Genomic DNA, 18,313 nt, shown 5'->3' with positions numbered 1-18,313 from the left:
TCTGCTCTCAGCATTAATCCACCTCAGTATCAGAGAAGATAGTTATTATGATCCCATGGCATTCTCTGCTAGAAGCCTACTTATTAGATGATATTGCATGCTTCCACTGACCTTGAATTACATTAAGTAGTCTTTATGTACTGTTATGATCAGCACAAATAAAAACACTTCTTTTGTATTTTTGTTTTTGTTTTCTAAAGTCATAATGCAGGTCAATGCAAAGTTCACTTTTATCCATTTTTATAGGAGTGTAAAAAGAGATCGGGACGTGACGCTATAGTATATACAGTACATGTATACATCTTGTATAGTCTGGGGTGACACCAATGCATTCTTGTAATTCCTGTATTAATATAGCTAAATAAAAAGCATGAAGTTATTCTTATATGTTACTGTTCAGTACAATCAAGTCTACATTAGGGCATTCCCCAATATACAACTGTCAGTTACAATGACTGGAGCCAAGATGCATTGGGACTTTCCTCACATGCATCAGAATCAAGTATATCATTTGGAGTAATTTCATTAGTTTTGGTATCTTAAAGCCCCACTACAGCCTTTTTGTAATTCCTTTCTTAGGATCACATATGTGAGTGTATTCAATGTAGTTAGATACTCACCAGTCGACATCTTCTTCTGTTTTCAGCCACGCTTCAGTTGCTCCGGGACAATGTAACAACTTTTGTTAGGCGCCGGATCGCTGTGTGTTCTGCACTTTACTTTTCTCAACACAAGTCTATGGAACTCAGAACACCTCTACAGGCCTCATTCTTAATATCCATAGATTTACATTGAGAAGGTAACCACAGTTCACACAGCAACCACCGTGGGATTTGGGAGGTCTCAACTGGAGTCACTTGTAATAAAACAGGGTTGATGACAAGTGAAGAAGACTTCTACCAGTGAGTATGGGATTACATGCAATATGCTCAAAAACATGATCTCTAACAGATTGATAAAAAAAAAAAAAATTGCTGGAGTGGTGCTTTAAAGGGAACCTGTAAGCTGATTCATACTGTCCATACCACAACTGCAGCCAGGTATATGCAGCTCTAGCGTTTCAGAGAAAATATAGTTTGAAAAGCCAACTGGGGGCAATAAGCAGAGATGAGACTAATCTGACGCCACCATTGACCAACTTATCTCTGCACTGCTCTATTTGATCGACAGGTCTCTCCCATATCTGGAGAGACCTATCGATCAACTGGAGTAGTGCTGGAAAACGCCAGAGGTGCCAAATTAGTCATCACAGCTCCTGGAACTCTCGTTCATGCACACATATTTTGGCAGCTCCACCATGCTTCTGAAGTCAGGTGTACATGCCCCAGCTTCAGAAAGGCGTACTGCGCATGATCGTATGAACAGCTTTTGCACTTCTGATCATGCTCTGAAGACAAATGCTTGTATCCAGCTTCAGAGGCTCAATCTGACTAAACAATGCCGCCCGCATGCAGAAGATTTTCAGAGAATGGCAGTGACGTCAGCTTGTGGAAATCTTGTTATCACACCCACACGGGCGTGATAACATGGAAAGAGGGCCTACTAGTCTGGGAAACTAATGTCCCATTAACTAGTCAAAGCCCTAATTAGCATAGGAAAAGCAGCGCTTATAAAGCCTTTTTTTAAACATTTAGTTAAGTGAATAGCATTATACAGGGCTGGTTAGGCAGGAAATGTAATCATACAGATGTGCCTGCTGCTGGGTTGGAAGAGATAGGAGACCTGACAGTTCTATTTAAACGGTGCATCTAATAATATTGTATGTGTATGAAATCGAGTGATTCAGCCTTACATTGTACACAGACCTGGTTTATTTTCCAATAGATTTCTGAAAAAAATCTCTGCATTTTTGACAATACCTTTAAATGGATTTTCTACTTAAAAATTAGTTTAAAGAGGGTTGGTTAAAAAAAAAACAGTCATACCGTCAGCAAGTCGCCAAAGCGCCTATTTCAATATCTATTAGGTCCCTGTATGTCTCTACTTTCTGTGTCAACTGCCAGGATATGGCGGAAAATGCAAGCTCAGCCAATCACTGGCTGAGGCAAATCTTGTCTGTGGCAGTGATTGGTTGAATGAGCATTTCCTGCCATTTCCTGTGAATGACAGGAATGAAGTACTATATTAGAAACCAGGCTGCAGCAGATCCATGAAAGTATCAATACTTAAAAAAACAAAACAATCTGGGCCTTTAAAAAAAATGATTTTATCTGTTGAAAAGAGAATTTTGGCGGAAAGATTATACATTACTATGTATCGGTATGTGGCACATTAAGCTTTGTGCTATCTGTTGCAGTTATTGTTGTACAAATTATGAAAAAGAGAGTAATAAAAAACTGTTCATGCTTTGATACACTGGTGGGGGGCATGGAGACTCTTCAGTACATCCAGCTTCTAAACATGAAATATCCCTGTGTGTTAACCTGTTCCTTTTCTTTTTATTTTTTTTACAGGTACAAATTGTGAAATAGAAATTGACGAATGCTTGTCACAGCCTTGTGTAAACAATGGGGAATGTAAGGATCTGAAAGGAGATTTTCAATGTGTGTGCCCCCCCGGCTACAACGGCAAACAATGTGAACAAAATATTGATGATTGCCAGAACAGACCTTGCAGGAACGGGGCCTCATGTACTGATGGAATTAACAGCTTCAGGTGATAAAACATCTCAATTCATTTGTTGTAGAACAGAAGATCACCCATATGAGAGGAAATTATTCTTGTATTTATGACTCACTATAAGGCACAGGATAATGAACAATGTTGTGTGAAAAGTACATTGTAGTAAGGACACACATAAACAGTACCATAAAATTGTGGCTGCAAGACACTTCACTTTTTTTATTTATAATAGAACCATAAAAGATCATTACATGAAAGCCTAGAAATACACATAAGTTGTGATGATCCTTCACTATTAAGCTTTTAACAGGGCTTCTGACCACAACATTTTGAATTACATATGACATAAAACAGAGGTGTCAAACTCAAGTCTTATGGGCCAAATCCGGCCCACCATATCATTTATGTCGCCCGTGAGGTGGGTTGACAGAAAAACTTGGGTGCTTGTCTCTGCCATCCATAGTGTCTGGCACAAAAAAAGCACCATTCATAATTTTTTCAAATTTTCCACCAGTTTGTACTGCACATGAGCTAAAGAGGCTGCCATGAGCAGTGCAAACAGTAGAATGTGTTGGCTCCAGGTATGCATGACGTCACTTCGGTCACATGTTGTCAGCCTTAATTCCAGGCCAGAGTGCAGCGCACCATTCGACAGAGCGGCTTGTATTCTGGAGAGTTGTGATGCATGTTCCCCATATTTAGCCTTGATTCACTCTATTAATAAGAAACTGCAGGTGAAAATGGACAATGGGTGGTGAGATTTGGGGGTCTATAATGCTGGAGGGGTGTCTGTGGTGAGGTTTAGGTGGGATGTCTGTTGTGGGATTTGAAGGAACCATAATACAAGGGAATGCCTTTGGTGGGATCTGTGGGGTCTATAATGAACACCTGTGGTGGGTTTTGGTGGTAGACAATGCTTTGGGGATACCTGTGTTGGGATTTATGGGATATACAATGCTGGAAAGACTCTTGTGGTGGGATTTTGGGATGTGGACAATGCTGGTGGGGATGCCTTTGGTGGACTTTGTGTATCTATAATGCTGTGGGTATGCCTACAGTGGATGTTTGGGTGTTTATGATGCCTGTGGTGGGAATTGGGGTGTGTTTAATGTGGGGGGATCCTTTGATGAGATTTTAGGGTGTGTGTGATTGCCTGTAGTAGTATTTCGGCTTGTGTGCGATGCCAGAGGATTACTGTGATGGGATTATTGTGGGTGTATAATGCTGTAGTTATACTTGCAATGGGATTTGGGGGGTGCAAAATGCTTGGGGATTCCTGCAGTGGGATTTTGGAGGTTTATAATTCTGTGGGGATGCCTTTGGTATGGAACTGTGGGGTGTGCGATCCTGGGGGGGGTAACTGTGGTGGGATTTTGGGGACTGCATGATGTTGGGGGGATGCCTGTGGTGAGAGTTGGAGTTCATAATGCAGGGAGATGCCTGAGGTAGAAGTTTGGGGGGGTGCCATGCTGGGGGGGATACCTGTGTAAGTTTTGGGGTAATGTAAAATGCTGGGGGGATGCCTTTGATATGATTTTGGGGGTCTATAATGCTGTGCGGATGCCTGTGGTGGAGTATGAGGTATGTGCAATGCTGGGCGGGGAAGCTTTTGGTGGGATTTACACCCCAGTGACAGTGCCCCTAGCCCTAAAACCCAAGGGTAGCTCTCTTAATCTTACTACTCTAGCCCTAGTACTCAGGGACAGCTCTCAAATAACCTCTGGACAGTTTATGCATTGCAGTCCATGCTCGTACCATGATGCATGGAGCTCTGCATGAGCTGTTACAAGCAGCTCTTTGAAGGCAACTATATTGCTGATGTGGCCCTCAGTGAATATAAGTTTGACACCCCAATGTGATATTAAAGTTCTAAGTTTGTACAACTCTTTTCCAATGCCGTCAAAACGATGGATAGCATTTGTCCAATTTTTACGGTCATGTACACGAGCCCTTAGTATGTTTTAATATTTTTATCTTACTTTATTTACTCTTTACTCTAGGTGTACCTGTAAGGATGGCTTTATCGGAAAGTTGTGTGAAATCAATGTCAATGAATGTGATTCCAACCCCTGCCTTAACCAGGCTAAGTGTACAGATGGTATAAATTCTTACGCTTGTAAATGTGCACCAGGGTTTTCAGGAAGCAGGTGTGAAACAGGTATTACCTACTCAATGCACGTTGCCTCAGCACACATACACTTGCAAGTGAAATATAATTAGTGTTTATGGTGGGTGTATCTACATTCATACCTAAATTTGGAACAGTGTATTCATTTTGATACTATAACAAGAAATTTTGTGGATTTCTTTAGCACAGATTTCTCTAGTTACTTGGACATCTGTAACATAATAGTATGCCATTTGTGTTACATTTCTATTTTTGCTTTTTCACATAAAAGTTCAGTTGTATAACAGCTAAAAAAATGCCACCCAAAAACTAAAGAGACAAAATCTGTGTGCATGTGGAGGATAATAGAATAGTAAAACGTTAAATAGCCTATTAGATGGACAGGAAGCACCAACAATAGGTAAAGTAACAAGAATCTATAGGAAACAGCATGAACCACCTTTTTAAGGTCATGCCACAGCATTTCATTTGGATAAGGACCAGGACTTTGACTAGGCCCCTCCAAAGTCTTAATTGTCCTGCTTTATAACCCAAGTGTACTTCAGCTTCAGATCACAAACTGATGGCCGGACATTTTCCTTCAGGTTTTTTTGGTAGACAGAAGAATTCATTGTTCCATTTACCTCACCAAATCTTCCAGGTTCTGAAGCAGCAAAACAGCCCCAGACCATCACACTACCACCACCATATTTTACTGTTGGTATGATGTTCCTTTCACGAAATGCTGAGTTACTTCTTCGCGAGATGTAATGGGACATACACCTTCCAAAAAAGTCAACTTTTGGCTTGTCAGTCCACAGAATATTCTCCTAAAAGTATTGAGGATCATCAAGATGTTTTCTGGCAAAACTGAGATGAGCCTATATGGGTTTTTTTGCTCAGTAGGGGTTTTCATCTTGGAACTCTGCCGTGCAGGAAATTTTAGACTGGTCTTTTTCTTATGGTAGAGTCATGAACATTGACCTTAACTGTGGTATGTGAGTCCTGCAGTTCTTTGGATGTTGTTGTGGAGTCTTTAGTGACCTCTTTGATGAATTGTTGCTGTATTCTTGGGGTAATTTTGGTCGGCTGGCCAATCCTAGGAAGGTTCACCATTGTTCCATGTTTTTGCCGTTTGTGGATATTGGCTCTCACTGTGGCTTGCTGAAGTCCCAAAGCTTTAGAAATGGCTTTATACTTTTTCCAGACTGATAAATTTCAATTACTTTGTTTCTCACTTCTTCCTGAATTTCTTTGAATTGTGGCATGATGTCTTGTTTTGAGGATCTTTTGGTCTACTTCACTTTGTCAAGCAGGTCCTATTTAGGTGGTATCTTGGTGTGGTAGTATTAAGGTAAGGGGAAGAGATCACTTTTTCACACAGGACTCTGTAGGTTTGGATTTATTTTTCCCTTAATAATAAAGACTCTAATTTATAAACTGCATTTTGTGTTTGTGTTATCTTGGGCTAATATTTAAATTTGTTTTGCTATCTGAAATATTTAAGTGTGACACACATGCAAAAGAATAAGAAATCAGGAAAGGGGCAAACAGTTTTTCCATCACTGTATGTTTAATTTATATTTATTAGATTTTTTTTGTGAGTTATTTTTTGGGTGTTATTATGTTTTAATGCCTAAAGAGACATATTACTTTAGCGGCAATTGCCTGATAGAATTTGTGTATAAAACTAAAAGTTCAGTTGAATTACCAATTAACTGTTGCAGTTAGTGCAAATTATAAAATTCTAGGTAAATCATGTTGATTAGTCACACTGATAATTTGCAGTTGCAAGTGTATAAGCTCTATTGCTGCTACTTCGTGAATCCATATTTGTATACCCTTAGCTCATTTTTGTTAATGTGTCCAGATGGCTAAACTCATTTTAAGCAGTGAAGAATCGAGGTCTAGAAGGAAATTATTAGTTTATCAAAAGCTATGTATGCAGATGCTAAGTTTCTTCAATTTTTTGTGCTTCTTAGAAATAATATTTTTAGCTTTTTTAAAAATAGATGAATAACAGATGTAAAACTGATGTCTCCCAGTTTTCATCCATTTTTTATGTATAGACTTGAATGACCAAGGCTGAGCTGCAAAACCAGATAAACATGGCACAATGCTCTGATTTTAATGACACTTGGATCCGTTGAAAAAACAGATGTGTGAATAGTTTCATTAAAATCAGTGTGCTGTCCGTCTTTAAAAAGAGCTAGCACACTGAAAAGAACAAAAGGTAGTGGATATAGCCTTAGGCGGGCTTTGCACACTACGACATCGCAGGCCGATGCTGCGATGCCGAGTGCGATAGTGCCCGCCCCCGTCGCAGCAGCGATATGTGGTGATAGCTGGCGTAGCGAAAGTTATCGCTACGCCAGCTTCACACACACACTCACCTGCCGTGCGACGTCCCTGTGGCCGGCGACCCGCCTCCTTGTTAAGGGGGCGGGTCGTGCGGCGTCACTGCGACGTCACACGGCAGGCAGCCAATCAGAGCGGAGGGGCGGAGATGAGCAGGATGTAAACATCCTGCCCACCTCCTTCCTTCCGCATATCCTACGGAAGCCGCAGTGAGGCCGGTAGGAGACGTTCCTCGCTCCTGCAACTTCACACACAGCGATGTGTGATGCCGCAGGAGCGAGGAACAACATCGGACCGTCGCGTCAGCGTAATCATGGATTACGCCGACGCTGCACCGATGATACGATTACGACGCTTTTGCGCTCGTTAATCGTATCATCCAGCCTTTACACACTGCGATGTCGCATGCGATGCCGGAAGTGCGTCATTTTCAATTTGACCCCACCGACATCGCACCTGCGATGTCGCAGTGTGCAAAGTGCCCCTTATATTTCTCATTCCCAGGTTCAGGGGGATTTGATATTGGGATTGGAGATGTGCTGCAAAAATGTTCTCCCTGTTTTCCATCATGGTTCTCTGTTTAACATGGTAATAATCTTATGTAATTGTGTGATCCGAATGCATATTATTGATGACATTGTAATGGAAATATGAAGATGTTTATGTTTGGTGCAGAACAGTCGTCTGGATTTAACCTGGAGTTTGAGGTCTCTGCTAGCTATAGTTATGTCATGCTTGACAATGGTTTACCAACCCTATATGCAATCAGCTGTGCCTTCTGGATGAGATCCTCAGATGTGATCAATTATGGGACTCCGATATCATATGCCACTGGCAATGGCATTGACAACGCATTTCTCCTCACAGACTATAATGGGTAACTATGGTGTATTTATCTCCATCAAACAAATTTAATAACCTTTTTTTATACAGTATGTCACAGTGTTATTTTCCCCTTATTTGTATCATACATTTTAAGTGGGCGTTTTTTTTTCAATAATTTTTTTTATGACTTTTTATTATTTCATTCCATTTTTTTTTCAAGCATTTATCTTGGCCTTATATAGAAACTTCGAAAAAAATGAAAGGTAAAATGTAGAATTTTACGGGAGTTTAACTTTCACTAACAACTATTTCAGCTGAGTTAATGTGATGCCCTGGCAGAACTAAGTAGTCACACAAAAGGCCCCCGCATGACACCAACCCTCACAGGGTTACATAGAGCCGACCTGAAACCCTAGCCAACCCCCTCAGGGCAAGACAGGCACACCAGTGGGTGGGACCAGGCAGTTAGGAAATGCCCACCTATGTGTCTAGACAGCCCGGGGAAGGAAAACAGAGAGTTGAAGTCTAGAGTTCAAGTGGAGAGGAGTGAGGCTGGGGCTAGGTGTAGCTCCAGCAGAGGCGAAGCTCAAGTTGAACGGCGCCAGGGTTGGAGCCCTGGTGCCTTGGCTAGGTGACAGACGGTGGTCCCGGTCAGCAGGCGATGGGAAGATGGCAGCCGGAGATCCGAGGTGGACGGGACAGGGTTGCAGCCTGCTTGTACCAAAACCGGAGAACCAACCCGGAAACCGTGCAGAGAGGTGGTACTTGGACCCTGAAGCCAGGACCGGAACCAATGGCCTAGCTAATTAACCAATTGAATGCAGAATTTTAGGTCCTGTCCCAACCAAAGTCCCAAAAGCAGACAACCACCCACAGAGAGGGATAGGGCAACCGCCAGGGCCTAGTAGATCCCACGGGTCAGCGTCAGCGGGCACAGCTCCTCAGGTACACAGCAAGCCGGGAGCGGACTCCTGTGTTCCATACCGGGAAGTCTAAAGATCCAGTCACACTAAGCAACTTACCAGCGATCCCAACAACGATAGGGATCGCTGGTAAGTTGCTAGGAGGTTGCTGGTGAGATGTCACACTGCGACGCTCCAGCGATCCCACCAGCAACCTGACCTGGCAGGGATCGCTGGAGCGTGGCTACACAAGTTGCTGGTGAGCTCACCAGCAACCAGTGACAAGCCCCCAGCGCAGCGTGGAAGATGCTGCACTTGGTAACTAAGGTAAATATCGGGTAACCAACCCGATATTTACCTTGGTTACCACTGCACGGAGCTACACGTGCAGAGAGCAGGGAGCAGCGCACACTGAGCGCTGGCTCCTTGCTCTCCTAGTTACAGCACACATCGGGTTAATTAACCCGATGTGTGCTGCAGCTAAATGTGCACAGAGCAGGGAGCAGCGCACAATGCTTAGCGCTGGCTCCTTGCTCTCCTAGTTACAGCACACATCGGGTTAATTAACCCGATGTGTGCTGCAGCTACATGTGCACAGAGCAGGAGCCGGCACTGACAGTGAGAGTGGAGGAGGCTGATATCGAAGGTAAATATCGGGTAACCAAGGACAGGGCTTCTTGGTTACCCGATGTTTACATTGGTTACCAGCCTCCGCAGAAGCCGGCTCCTGCTGCCTGCACATTTAGTTGTTGCTGTCTCGCTGTCACACACAGCGATCTGTGCTTCACAGCGGGACAGCAACAACTAAAAAATGGCCCAGGACATTCAGCAACAACCAACGACCTCACAGCAGGGGCCAGGTTGTTGCTGGATGTCACACACAGCAACATCGCTAGCAACGTCACAAAAATTGTTCGTTAGCAGAGATGTTGCTAGTGATGTTGCTTAGTGTGACGGGGCCTTAACACAAGCAAAAACAGTGCAGAGAGAAAAGACGGCGACCACCAGCCCGGGTGGAGGACCAGAGTACAACTGGCCGCGGCAGCCGGCCACCAGTGCCTTGGTTTATGAAAAGACTCATGTGATTTATTCAACTGTGAGTAACCAAACATTCCCTGACACGTCCAGGCGCGCAGGCCCCTGCCATCGCCATCCCCTGCACAGAGCCACTGGGCGCCAGGGCAACCATCCCTACCCACGCAGCGGTTAACATCCAGCTGCCATTACATCTCCCCCGGGGTGTCCCACAACAGCAGCGGTGGTGCTACCTTTCACCACACACCGTGAGTGGCGTCACGAACTGAATACGACCAAGCCCGTACAACTACGTCCCCCTTTTCATTTGGCGTGTCCGCGTGACCCCCGGGTCCGGAGGATCCCTCGAGCCACACAGCGGATCCGGATCCGAGGAGCCCGGCTGCTACAGGCGTGGAGGCGGCACATTAACATATTAGGCCGGTGTCACACTTGCGAGTGTCTCGCGTGTATCTCGCGTGAGTCTCGCGTTGCATCACCCGTCTTGGACTCACACTCTCCTCACAGGAGTGGGTCGGTTGCATGCATCTCTATGCTACCGACCTGCTCCTGTGAGGAGAGTGTGAGTCCGTGCCAGGTGACACAACACGAGACTCATGCGAGATACACGCGAGGCACTCGCAAGTGTGACACCGGCCTTATACAGATTTGAAAAAGAAAATTAACATTAGTACACAGTTACACGTGTATGGTTCCATTACATAAAGAGCATTATGCAATTGTTTCTTAGCAATGTAGAATTATACATTCAACTTGACTGACCTGTGTCCTTTTTTAATGTTATCACTATGATAGATGATGTTCACATTACTTTGGTATGTAGTTTTAGCATATGTATTGCACCTATGCTGAATGAGTCCATCCATCCTTTCAGACTCAATGGAGTTCCCTTTTGCACCTGACAGACAGATCTATAAACATATATTTTTTTTACTGTATACTGCAATTCTTTAAGGTTGGCCATAGCAAAAAGTAAAAGGTATACTGTCCACTGTAATTTTTTTGTATGAGGGGCTATGAATGAGATACACCTATGAATAAAAGGATAATAATTAGCAACAATTGAGCATGCTTGGCATTGCTCAATAATCGATCGAGCATCGGGTGCTCGGGCATGCTGAGTATCGCGGGTGCTGGAATGCCATGCTTGTGTACCCATCCCGCATGTTTCGCGACTATTAGACAGCCAATAAACATGCAGGGATTGCTTGCCATATACAGTAATACTGTAGCCATGTTGGCTACTGGCATTGCTGTGATTAGCTGGCCGCATTATGTCATCAGGTCTTATATGGAGGCGCCATGCTCAGAATATTCTCCTCTGGAAGCAGTTCAGGAAGAGTTGATCTAGGAACGAGAGCTTAGATTAGAGCAGGCATATAGGCAGTTTTTGTACACATGCACCCATTAGTTCCTTTCATGTGACAGTATAGGGGTTTTTTTTAGCCTTGTTTAACATTATAAATAAATAATTTTAAAACATGACATAGGGTCCTTCTATTTTTGTAAACCAGCTAAGGTAAAGCAGACATCTGGGGGCTAATATTATAAATCAGGGAAGGTACATGGTTATTAAAGGCCCTTCCCAGTCTTAAAATATCAGCCCAGTGCCTCCCCAATTCTGGTGTTTTTCCCAGCTTGCACCAGGACAATAGGGGTAATATTTTTTTTTTGGGGGGGGGGGTTGATATCAGCTCTGTAATATCAGCTGGCATCAAGCCTTGGTGTTAGTAATGGGGAGGCATCTCAAACACCCCTATCACTAACCCAGTAATAAAAAAAAACACATACAGGCAAAATTAGTTTGTTTGAATAAAAACTACCCCAAACTACCCTTCGTTCATCAATTTAATATAAAAAAATGTTTGCACAAAGCTCCATTATAGTTCATGATCCTTAGTTGCAGCACTGGCAACTGTAAATAGCAGCAAAGTACAGCTATTGATAGGTGCTGGGTGATGATGACAACACTCATCAGCATTGCAGGGTTTCAGAAAAATGCTCGAGTCACCCATTGACTTCCATTATACTCGGGTTCTTGAGTCATTTTCATTTTATAATCACCTAAAAATTCTAAGAACATCCTCAGAGAAATAAGTTTTCCTTTATTAGGTGTCATTGAACATGTGTAGCCAGTTTCAATGACTATAATGACCAAGTATGTATGGCTGCTTTGGCAAATCGATCTTTCACAAGACGATCATTTATTCAATACATTTCAAAGAGCAAAGGAATCCACACCATCACATTTACAATCATACAATCACAAAATTTTGCACAAACACCTCAGACACAGACACCTTATTTGACTCAGGAAACATAGGAAACATAGACTATGTTTTGAGGGGACAGTTTAAATCCGCACTTTATAGTTATTTGCCAAAAAACCTGCTTACATTAAAGTTAATGGAGCTGGGAGCTACAGGTCATTAATAGGAGCTGTGATTGGTTGCTATAGGCAATGAAGGACATTCTTAGTATAAGACAACATATGTATGAGGTAATATGATATTGGTAGAGACATACACACACAGATATACACAGACAGAGACACACAGAGACAAAAATACAGAGCGACAAACAGACACACAGAGACACACACAGAGACAGACACACAGAGTCATACACAGACACACACAGACATACAGAAACACACAGATATACAGAGACAGACACACAGAAATATACACACAGAGACACACAGATAGAGACACACACACAGAGACACACACAGAGACACACAATGACACACAGAGACTGATTTAGAGACACAGGCAGATACACACACACAGACACACACAGAGACACAGACACAGAGAGACAGAGACACACACACACAGATACAGACACACACACAGAGACTGAGACAGAGACACACAGAGACAAATAGAGATAGAGACATACAGAGACAGAGAGAGAGACACCCAGAGATACACACAGAGATACAAACACACACACACAGATACAGACACACACACAGACTGATACAGAGACAGAGACACACAGAGACACACAGTGATACAGACACACACACACACACACACACACAGATACAGACACACACAGAGACTGATACAGAGACAGAGACACACAGAGACAGAGACAGACATACAAAGACAGAGACACACAGAGACACACACAGAGACAGATGCCTCCTGATGAAGCCATTCGGTGAAACGCGAATCGAGGTCCTTCCATGCACCTGGTCTACCTTATCTCACTCCCGCTGCTTCTACAATGTCCCAAGTTATTGTATTAACTATCTAAGATAGGCTGTCCATGGAGGAAGCACTTTGGGGTGATTTAGTTATTATTGTGTGACTGTCACATCACCCTCTCTCCTTCAGCCGCCATTACATGTATATTTATACCATTTACAGCAAGCTGTACTGCCATCTTGAGGCCGACTTAGGTATTTTGTGTATTCTCAGCAAAGTTTGTTCCATTCTTTTTTACCACCACTGTGCATCTTGTTCACCTTAGACTTCAAGCAAGGTACAAAAACAATACTAAAAAAAGTGCAAATAAAACAAAAAAAACCCCACAAAGAATACAAATCCAGACAAAAAAACCTGTCATAAAGGCAATGATTAATCTGGGTCTTAGTGCAACCCTTAAAGGGAAGGTGTCGCAAAAAAAAAATCAATAAATGAAAAAATGTAAAGTATTAATGTTTTAATGTTTTGCTTAAATATTATTATTTGTTTTTAATTGAGCAAAATAAAAAAAAAAAGTTTGATATTTTTCACTGTTAATCACTAGGGGGAGCAGCTGCTGAAATCCTACAGAAATCCCACTGTAGAAAAAGCCTGGATTACAGCTACAGTAAAGTGGGCAGGCCCACTCTCCTGTGTGTGATGTCACCTCCCCTTCCCAATCTCGGTGTTTTTAAAAGGATAAGAGAATAAAGTTTAGGATCACAGTGCGGAGCCATTTTGTTTGTGACCAGAAATGTCTAAAGTGTCACCAAGGACAGCTGGAGTATCACACAGGATAGGATTAGATACACATCTCAGCAGACAGTATCACACAGGATAGGATTAGATACAGCAACTCAGCAGACAGTATCACACAGGATAGGATTAGATACACAGCTCTGCAGTCAGTATCACACAGGATAGGATTAGATACATAGCTCTGCAGACAGTATCATACAGGATAGGATTAGATACATGGCTCAGTAGACAGTATCACACAGGATAGGATTAGATACAGAGCTCTGAAGACAGTATCACACAGGATAGGATTAGATACACAGCTCAGCAGACAGTATCACCCAGGATAGGATTAGATACACGGCTCAGCAGACAGTATCACACAGGATACGATTAGATACACGGCTCAGCAGACAGTATCACACAGGATAGGATTAGATACACGGCACAGCAGACAGTATCACACAGGATAGGATTAGATACACGGCTCAGCAGACAGTATCACACAGGATAGGATTAGATACACAGCTCAGCAGACAGTATCACACAAGATAGGATTAGATACACAGCTCAGCAGACAGTATCACACAGGATAGGATTAGATACACAGCTCAGCAGACAGTATCACACAGGATAGGATTAGATACACAGCTCAGCAAACAGTATCACGCAGGATAGGATTAGATACATGGCTCAGCAGAAAGTATCACAGGATAGGATTAGATATACGGCTCTGCAGACAGTATCACACAGGATAGGATTAGATACACAGCTCAGCAGACAGTATCACACAGGATAGGATTAGATACAGAGCTCAGCAGACAGTATCACACAGGATAGGATTAGATACACAGCTCAGCAGACAGTATCACACAGGATAGGATTAGATACACAGCTCAGCAGACAGTATCACACAGGATAGGATTAGATACACAGCTCAGCAGACAGTATCACACAGGATACGATTAGATACACAGCTCAGCAAACAGTATCACGCAGGATAGGATTAGATACATGGCTCAGCAGAAAGTATCACAGGATAGGATTAGATATACGGCTCTGCAGACAGTATCACACAGGATAGGATTAGATACACAGCTCAGCAGACAGTATCACACAGGATAGGATTAGATACATGGCTCAGCAGACAGTATCACACAGGATAGGATTAGATACATGGCTCAGCAGACAGTATCACACAGGAGAGGATTAAATACACAGCCCTGCAGACAGTATCACCGGTACACACACAAGCCGAAAGGTGGCGGGCAGAAGGGTGGGGGGGAGTTGAGCGGAGGGTGTTTTTGGAGACTTTGGCAGCGGCGGTACTCACATGCAGAGGCACACAAACATACACACAGCAGCTGCGGAGGGGGGCAGAGGGGGGGCTGGGTAGAGCGGAGGGAGGGGGTGTCATTGGAGACGGTAGCGGCGGGGGGAGGGACGGCGACGACGGCGGCAGCAGTAGCGGGGGGCTGGGTAGAGCGGAGGGAGGGGGTGTCATTGGAGACGGTAACGGTGGGGGAAGGGGAGGGTAGGCGGCCTGTACTCACACATCCTGGCGGTTGACGGGGTAAAGTGGCGCAAACAGCATATGCTGTGAGCTCCATAATGATGGCGCCAATCTCCTCCCTCTGCTGTGATCTGGACAGCCCAGGGGGCGCATCCAGGTCACAGCAGACGCCTACTCTAACGTTACTAAATGGGGTCGGATCCCGACCACTGTTCTCTATGCACAGGAGCTGCCATAAAGGATTGAGTAACTGTCGTTACACACAGCAAATCCAGCATGGCAGCCCCCAGTGCCTTCAGTAAAATTAGAATTAAATAAAAACTAAATAAGCAGTGATTTTAATTTTGTTTTAAAAATACTTGATTTTAGAAACACTATTATTAATACAAAAATAAAAACCTCGACAACTTCCCTTTAAAAGTCAAAACAGTTCTTCAACGGTTTTCTGAATAGTTGGAACAAGTTCAGATACTACTTTAGTTTTCAATAATCAATTGTTTTCTTGCTAAGCAGAGCCTGTCAAATAGATTATTAGCTACTCGTGCTGCGCTCACTACAGCCATTTTTTCTCTCTGCAGTTGGGTGCTTTATGTTAATGGCAAGGAGAAAATAACTGATTGCCCTTCTGTTAATGATGGCAAATGGCATCACATTGTCGTTACCTGGACAAATACTGATGGGTCTTGGAAAGTCTATATTGATGGAAAACTCTCCGATCATGGGAAAGGCTTATCAGTGGGAGAACACATACCTGGTAAGTTACGGACGCCAATGAATTGTAAATCTAACATATTGGCAGAAAATGAATACAACTGTTAAATAGAAAATTCAATTCTGTTATCTGTATTTAATAGAATTCAAAAGTTTTTATGAGCAATTATAACTTTTAGAATAAGTGCTGCTCTATGTATTGGCAATGCAGTTATGAGAGCAAGTTCTCCCATTTATTACAACAAAATCTATTTAGGAAATGGGCAATAATAATATTTTCTTAATTTTACCCATTAAAAAGATTGTACAACTTGACATCTGCAATAAAATGTTTTCAGGAATCAGCTCTACCGAGAGCTCTGGAGACATGACTAAACTCAATGAATATACTGTAGGTATAAATTGAAAAAGTGTATTGGTGATTTATGAAGCAATTTGCATTTTATAAAGCAATAAAACATGAAATAATAATCCTTAATGTGATAAAAGCAAATCAAAAAAGCTAAAGTAAGTGGGAAGTAAGCAATGTGCCTTGTAATGAGGCCTAAATTGATTCATTTCGCTGTTCTAGGAGGGGGTGCTTTAGTCCTTGCACAAGAACAAGATCAAAGGGGGGAAGGTTTCAACCCGGCAGAATCCTTTGTTGGATCAATCAGTCAGCTTAATATATGGGATTATCCTCTCCCACCTGAGCAGGTATGTTTCTGATGGTGCGCCACAAAAATCTGAGTTGTTTTTTGATATTTCTAATATGCAAAATTTGACTTTAACTGTATTTATTTTAAAGGTAAAATTATTGGCTACTTCATGCCCAAACGATCTTCAAAGGGGAAATGTATTAGCTTGGGCAGATTTCCTACCTGGTGTGGTTGGAAAAGTTAAAGTAGACAACAAGAGCATATTCTGTTCAAGTAAGTAGGAACATTTTTCAGCATTTCTTTTCTGCCTGTGTCATTATTAGGGATGAGCGAACTCATAATGTATACTGGGTACACTGGGTGTCCGGGACTCAAACCTGAACAGACTTTTAACCAAAGTTCTTGTCTGTCTTCAGGTGCTGTTCGTATGCTAACCACTGAATCGAGCACCGGTGTGCTCAGATACACTCGGTGTTTGACCAAGTGACAGTCGCTTACAGTCTCTGAATGGCTCTCATTGGGGGTAGAAACTACATTTTTGGATGCTGTGTGTAAGAAAAAAAAAAAGCTGCCTTCCATCCCCCAGAAATGCTCAGTTTATGGCTGGCTTCATGTGGGCAGAGAGCCAAACTGTGCAATCATTGACTTCCATTATACTCATTATTCATGTTGAGCCCGTTAGTTCAGGTTACCATTGACTTAAATTGGGTTCGTAGTCTGAGAACAAGTTCAGGTCAAGCCTTGCTCCCAAAACAAACATTTAACTAAAGTCCGGCCGAATCCAGTGAACATGGGTCCGCTCATCTCTAGTCATTACTAAATGCAAATCCTTCATCATTTTCCTTTGTTAACTAAATGTAGAGGTTTACAAAACAAATATGACATGAAAGCTTTCCTTAATTCCTTAGCATTCATATAGATGACCTTGCCCTTATTTAAATCATACTAAACAAATATAGCTTAACTTTGTAGATAATTAAAAATCCCCTTTTATTTGATTTGCAAATGTGGGTGCTTTGGTGCACCCTTGGCGTGGCCTATGCCTTGGTGCACCATCACACCCTCCTATTTGCATAATAAATCCTGTACCATCAATTGATTGACTTGTCTCAACTTGCCCATAGTGAACACTGAGTCTCCTGTCTGCGCCTACGTACTGCCTTTGGATATCTGCAGTGGTGCACTCATATGGTAAGTGTAGGCATACTCTAATGACTCATCCAAGGAGCCAGACATCAGAGCACGACAGTACCCATTGTCTGCATGCATGCACTGACACTATGAATCACCCAAAATTACCCAGTTTACACTGATGAGCAAAAAGGAATCAATGTTTTGAACTTATGACCTTCATACTCCATATCTCACTGTGAACTATAGCTTAAAAAAGTGAGAGTGCTATCACTTTATAGACAATAATTTTGGCTATCTCATACATAATTTTGACTTGCAACTATTTAGCATATGATTAGCTATGCAGATTCTTGTCATGTCACTTCATTGTTACTGTTTTGCTCCTAAAAAAATATTAAAATTTTTATTTTTAGTATAGTGCTAGTATTTTGTAAATTTACCTTTGCCTGAATCCTTCTAGGCATGCTCTCAATCAGATTCAAGCATGTCTCGACCAAAATCTAAGGCCAGGTCTCTTCTACACATTCCCAATG

At 42.5% G+C, this 18,313-nt stretch overlaps 1 protein-coding gene across 1 annotated transcript in view; it reads left to right on the top strand.

Moving 5' to 3' along the window:
• The window catches only part of SVEP1 (sushi, von Willebrand factor type A, EGF and pentraxin domain containing 1), a 570,842-nt gene that overhangs the window by 379,469 nt on the left and 173,060 nt on the right, over nucleotides 1-18,313 (top strand). The window contains exons 24-29 of the mRNA XM_075316174.1: nucleotides 2,454-2,655; nucleotides 4,623-4,780; nucleotides 7,763-7,964; nucleotides 15,876-16,051; nucleotides 16,580-16,704; nucleotides 16,796-16,919. Coding sequence (XP_075172289.1) covers nucleotides 2,454-2,655; nucleotides 4,623-4,780; nucleotides 7,763-7,964; nucleotides 15,876-16,051; nucleotides 16,580-16,704; nucleotides 16,796-16,919 — 987 coding nt within the window. The remainder of the gene's footprint in view (nucleotides 1-2,453; nucleotides 2,656-4,622; nucleotides 4,781-7,762; nucleotides 7,965-15,875; nucleotides 16,052-16,579; nucleotides 16,705-16,795; nucleotides 16,920-18,313) is intronic.

Source organism: Anomaloglossus baeobatrachus, chromosome 1 (assembly GCF_048569485.1).
Source record: "Anomaloglossus baeobatrachus isolate aAnoBae1 chromosome 1, aAnoBae1.hap1, whole genome shotgun sequence".
Taxonomy (NCBI): domain Eukaryota; kingdom Metazoa; phylum Chordata; class Amphibia; order Anura; family Aromobatidae; genus Anomaloglossus; species Anomaloglossus baeobatrachus.
Note: the sequence above shows the minus strand (reverse complement) of the source record. Positions and strands in the feature narration are given on the sequence as shown.